This window comes from Nicotiana tabacum, chromosome 23 (assembly GCF_000715075.1).
Source record: "Nicotiana tabacum cultivar K326 chromosome 23, ASM71507v2, whole genome shotgun sequence".
Taxonomy (NCBI): Eukaryota; Viridiplantae; Streptophyta; class Magnoliopsida; order Solanales; family Solanaceae; genus Nicotiana; species Nicotiana tabacum.
Genome location: NC_134102.1, coordinates 30989062 through 30994635, shown reverse-complemented (window position 1 = coordinate 30994635; position 5574 = coordinate 30989062). Strand labels below are relative to the sequence as shown.

The 5574-nt window shown below is 43.7% G+C and overlaps 1 protein-coding gene across 1 annotated transcript; it reads right to left on the bottom strand.

Moving 5' to 3' along the window:
- Positions 1-1082: 1082 nt before the first annotated feature.
- LOC142177100 (uncharacterized) lies at positions 1083-1886 on the bottom strand. The gene is made up of 2 exons (XM_075245561.1): positions 1410-1886; positions 1083-1325 (listed from the first exon to the last, which is right to left on the bottom strand). The coding sequence occupies exons 1-2, from the start codon at positions 1884-1886 to the stop codon at positions 1083-1085; spliced, it is 720 nt and encodes a 239-aa protein (XP_075101662.1).
- Positions 1887-5574: the final 3688 nt, after the last annotated feature.

The following is a 5574-nucleotide window of genomic DNA, read 5'->3' as shown; positions in this document are numbered from 1 at the left end:
TGTAACTCACGCTTTCGACAGGAAGTTGATCTCTTCGGAAAGTGATCATATTTGCTTTGACTATTTTCCTAATGGTTGCTGCCAATGCCTCACTTATGGTGTTGCTCGGCATGCTCAACCCACTTAACACTTTCATTAGAGCATCTTTATGACTATCAGAACTCATCAGCAAATCCATGATTGATATTTGCGTCAGAGTTTTCTTTAGTTGTTCTCCACGGAGTATTCTTTGGTTGACATCTTCTTCTAGAATTCTACGGCCTCCAAATTTTTCATATTTATTCTTTGAATCCGTTCCCTTCCTAGATTCCCTCGATTTACATCCTCAGGAGCATAACACCTTCCTGACCTGGTCATACCATGAACTGCTGCAAAATCCGTCATCTTGGCTTTCCCTTTCTGTTGATATGTCCACGAGACTCTCTTGTATTCCCGATCCTCTTCATCCCTAGTATCAGTGGTGGGCTGTTGCTGGATACTAAGATAATTGGACTCCTCTAAGATGGGGCCCTTACAACCTTAACGTTTCCTATTGTGACAATGGTTCCCTTCAAGTGATATTCTTCATCCAGGTTGATCATATTAGCTCCTTAATTTTGGTGATTTGGCAGCGGGTTGCAGTTCATATGAGGCGGAGCTAGGGTACACTGAATGGCTCCGCTTTTGATTAATGACTCAATTTCATTTTTCAGTCTGAAACAGTCCTCTGTATCATGCCCCGGTACGTTTGAATGGTACACAGACTATTTGGTTGAATCAAAGTATTTTGAGTGATACTCAGGAACCCTTCCTTCTATAGGATATATCAAACCTACTCTCCTCAGTCTTTCAAACAGTTGAGCCAGAGGTTCAACAATCAGGGTGTAATTTTTGGGACCTCTCTCTTCAAAATTCGGGCGAGGTCGGGGTGCATAGGTGGGTCGATTTTGATGAGTGGTAGTTTGAATTGGAGCGTATGGTCGTGGTGGGTTTGGATTTGCATGGGCTCGAGGAGGGTTATATTGAGGCTGGGGATTGTGATATGGTTGTGCGTTGTATACTGGAGCATAACCAGGTGAGTGTGGGGAATAATTGTTTGGAGACTAAGAGGTGTTTCCATGATGGGGATTAGATTGGTAATATGGGACGATTGCTGATACTTCTTCCTTTTTCTTCATTCCACTGCCTGTTGATCCCGATTGGATTGCTTTGCTAGCTTCTTGAATTGCGGCCATGGATTGTACCTTACCGAACTTTATACCCTCTTCTAAGAAATCTCCCATTTTGACAAGTTTGAGGAATTTCTGCCACATCATGCCTATCATTTTCTCAAAGTAAATCCCTTCCTAAGCCTTGATGAAATACTTAGTCAGCTCACTATCGTCCAACGGAGATTGTGCCCTGGTGGCCTCTAATCTCCATCAACGTACATATTCTTGGAATGATTCAGACGACTTCTTCTGCAAGTTTACCAGTGCAAACCTATCGGGAGTAATTTCTATGTTGAACTGAAAGCGATTCATGAAATCTTCCGCCATATCCTTCCATGTCCTCCAGTTTCGCGGGTCTTGGAGAGTATACCAAGTAAGTGCTTCCCCTGTCAAGTTCCTTATGAACAACTTCATTTTCATCTTATTATTTCTTCCTACTCCAATCAGTTTATCACAGTAGGCTCTCAAGTCCGAATAGAGATCACCTATCCCATCAAAGATTTCAAACTTTGGAGGGTTGTACCCTGTCGGCATATCCAAATCAGGATGGATACACAGATCTTCATAGTCAAGACTTTTTCTCCCTCGAGTGACCTGAAGGTTCTTCATTTGTTTTCTCAATGCTCGTAATTTCTCAGACACTGATTCCTCCTCCTTATACCTAGCTCCTCTCCTTATTTCGACATATTGGTCCATTTTATAAGGCACCCTGACAGTGACAGGCACTGTGAAAGTGGGTTCTAAAATGGCATATACGGGAGGAACATATCACTCATGTGCAATGGTATAGGTCGGGAGTATGTGCTGGTTTTGGTTAGTGGTAAAGGTGACTCTGTCACGAGGAGGGGTGTGAACTGTGTTGGTGGTATTTGATGGGTTTTGTGGTATGTAAAGAGTGCGTATAGGAGTATTTGGTGGGTTTGCTGGGGTTACTGTAGCTATAAACTGAGTGGGGGGGGGGTCTATAAGGAAGGTGGTCGGGGATTGAATCTAGAGAAGGAAAACGGGATGGTTGTAGGAGCGTTGTCAAGGATAGATGTGGCAATTCCCGGATGTGTTGTACTTCCTCCCTCAAAGATTCCATGTCCTGAATCATCCTGGCCACATGTTCGTCATGCCTCGTATCGTCCTTCTCTAATGATCTCCCCGGTCTATTGGGTATTACCAGAGCATGTTCGGTTGGGTTATCTGTCGTAGACATCTTCCCTTTCAATCTTAGGTTGTACGGTGGTTCCGCCAATTTTGGGTCAACACAAACCAACTTTTCTTTGGGGAATAATAATAAAGTAAGAAGAGAAAAGAAGGAAAAGAAAAAAGAACAGAAGTTAGTTTCATCATTTGCACAAGTAATAGGCACATAGAGCAGTTAGTTTACGTATTTAGGCAAGCGCGTTATCCTAAAATTCGTGGGACCTCTCTGCCAGAGGTAGGCCTAAGTCGCGAATATTTGACACATTCAGATCTGAGCAAAATTTGTTTTCATTGATAGTGTTTGGATTATAATAAGTGGGAGCAGAGGTTACATCATTGTTTCCAAACATTCACAGAATTACATGGGATCAAACAAACTTTCCCTTAGGGAAATGAGAAAGTTTAGGATAAAGATACAAAGTGGGAAAGCGGGGAAATCAACCAACTTCTAGTAATCATCCCTGGATTCATTCCCCATCTTTTCTTCTGGTTCTTCCTCCGGATCTTTTTCAAATTCCTCTCCATCATCATTGAATTCAGATTCTTCATCTGGATCTTCCTCCGGTTCTGTCTCAGACTCTATCAGGATACACTTCACTACTCGGTCATCATCCTCGATGGGTGGCAACATGTGATCAATTGATCTCGGGATCACTTAGTGGTGCATGGAGGTAGTCAAAAGATAGTGTGGCAAGTTCTCATGATAGATTTGCAATGCCTCCATTGCATCCTCCAGCCAGGCTATTCCTTCCATGCTTGGTCGGGCTAGCTCATCTTCTTCGTTAATCCAGAAATTGTATTCCGGATGGCACCACGAGTTTTGACCCATTGGTATTGTGACCAGGTCATTCCACTCTTCCTGAAGCCCTTTAATCCTTGGTATTGGGATCTACCTGTAGTACTCATCCTCATACAGTGTTTTCCTTGTCCAGAGAGGTACATCCTGAATCAACCCGAAATGCCTGAGAACTCATAGGGGTGAGTATGGATGGATGCCCTCAAGTCCTATCAGCTCGATGAAATATTTATGAGGAGTCCTTAGGATTGATCTTCCGCCTAGCCATGACAGCTTCAACTGACCCATTCTCCGCTTATGTTAGTCAGCATCTCTCTCCACTCTTCCTGTCCATACGGGGAGACCCAATACCTCATCATTTCATTGTGGCTTCGAATCATGCTACTAACGCCCACAAAGTAGTCAACTGTGGCCTCTCACCAAAAAAAATGCTCTGTGGCCCATATTTGAAGTAGCAGGTTACAACCCTTGAAGAAATCATATCCCCGGGAACATGCGGATAAAGCCATGAGAATCTATGCTAACACTATAGGTACCAGAGTGGCTTAGAGGTTGCTTCAGAATGTTGCTAGAACCACATGTAATAAGTTGATATTGATCTGTCCTCTTCTTTGCCAGAAAACCAACAGTCCCAGCAGCGCCAAAGAGAAGGTTATGGGTCGGAGACTCTCCCACATTGCCTGATCACACTGAAATTATCCTAAGCACCATTCATAGCTTTCACGATGTCCAAACCTGTCGAATAATTTGTCTGGGATTACCCATCCATCCTCGATGTTTCTATAACACTGGTTGTTTGCTAGAGCCAAAGCTTCAAGAAACCTGTAGCCGGGCATGGTGACTGGTAGTATCGATTTCATCCCTGTAAATGGTAGCTCCGTGAAACTGGTAATTTATTCGAATGTTGGCACTAACTCACAATCGACAAACTTAAACACCACCTTGGCCGGGTCCCAGAACTCTATCAGCAGGCGAGTAAGCACCTTGTCAACTCGGATGTTTAGCAAGGCGATCAGTGCTCCGAGATATGTCCTGATTTTGTCTCCATGTTCTCAGCAGATATTCTTCCTCCATTGCTTTAACTTGTGTGGTGCTCAACACCATATTGATCTCGGGGATGTTTTGGTTGATCTTCCTTTCTGAAATGGGTAGAGAAAAAGGGTTTGATAAGTTTTTTCTTTGGATCCTAAGTGTTTCTTCATTGTTGGTTCTAGGGTACCGGTGACGAGAGTCTGTTCTCCTCCCCCGGCCTAAGATATGGAAGGAGCAAGTGGAATCAATCCATCCGGAGCTAAGGTGCTGAACATGCTCAGAAACTGGGCTAGAGTCTTCTGGAGGGCTGGTGCAGCAACATTTACCTCAGGTGCCTGCCCTACAGCTGGAGCTACTGGGGGCTCCTCTGTAGCAGCTCGTGTGGTTGCTCTGGCTGCACCTCATGAATGTCTTCGATCTCTACCCCGGCCCCGACCTCTCGCGTATATAGCAGGGGGTGGGGGTGCCTGGTCATCAGATCCGCCTGTACGTATCCTCCCCATCTGTGAGAGAATAGAATACAGAAGTTTAGAATTACGAAGTCAACAATTTCGCACGACAAGGAATCAAAGAAGTGTAATTTTTCCTAACAGTCCCATAACCTCCCGAAGATAAATACAGACATCTCTATACCGATCCGCGGGACTCTACTAAACTTGCTTGTGACTCACGATACCTATGAATGTAGAGCTCTGATACCAACTTGTCATGACCCAATTCTCCCTCTGTAAGACGTTGTGACGGCACCTAGTCTCTACGACTAGGTAAGCCTAACAAAATGCAGAAATAACAAAATGGAAGTAAAACTTAACAACTAACTACAATAGATAACTAAATAACTGGTAACAATGCCACTTGGCATGTATAATAACCAACACTCTAGTAATACACAGTATTCCCAAAACCCGAAACATTATAAGTCACAAGCTACAGAAGGAAACTAGAATCTCTATACACCAGAGTCTAATAAAAGAAATACGGAAGGTAAATGACACAGGGGAGAATAGAGGGGGACTCCGAGGTTTGTGGATGCGGCAGATGTACCTTGAAGTCTCCATACAGCAGCAAGCACTCTCAGCTAATAGCGGGGCTGATGAGAAGCACCTGGATCTCCACACAAAACGTGTGCAAAAGAGTAACATAAGTACACCACAACGGTACCCAGTAAGTGCCAAGCTTAACATCGGTAGAGTAGTGACGAGGTCAAGTCCGGGTCCTACTGGGGATATAATAATAAGACAAATGATATAATAAAATGAAGTAAAATGGGAAATTTAACAGAAAGAATTCATAAAGAAATAATAACACAGCACAATGTGATAGCAACGGGGGCACTCCCAAGATACCGTCTCGTAGTAAAAAAGA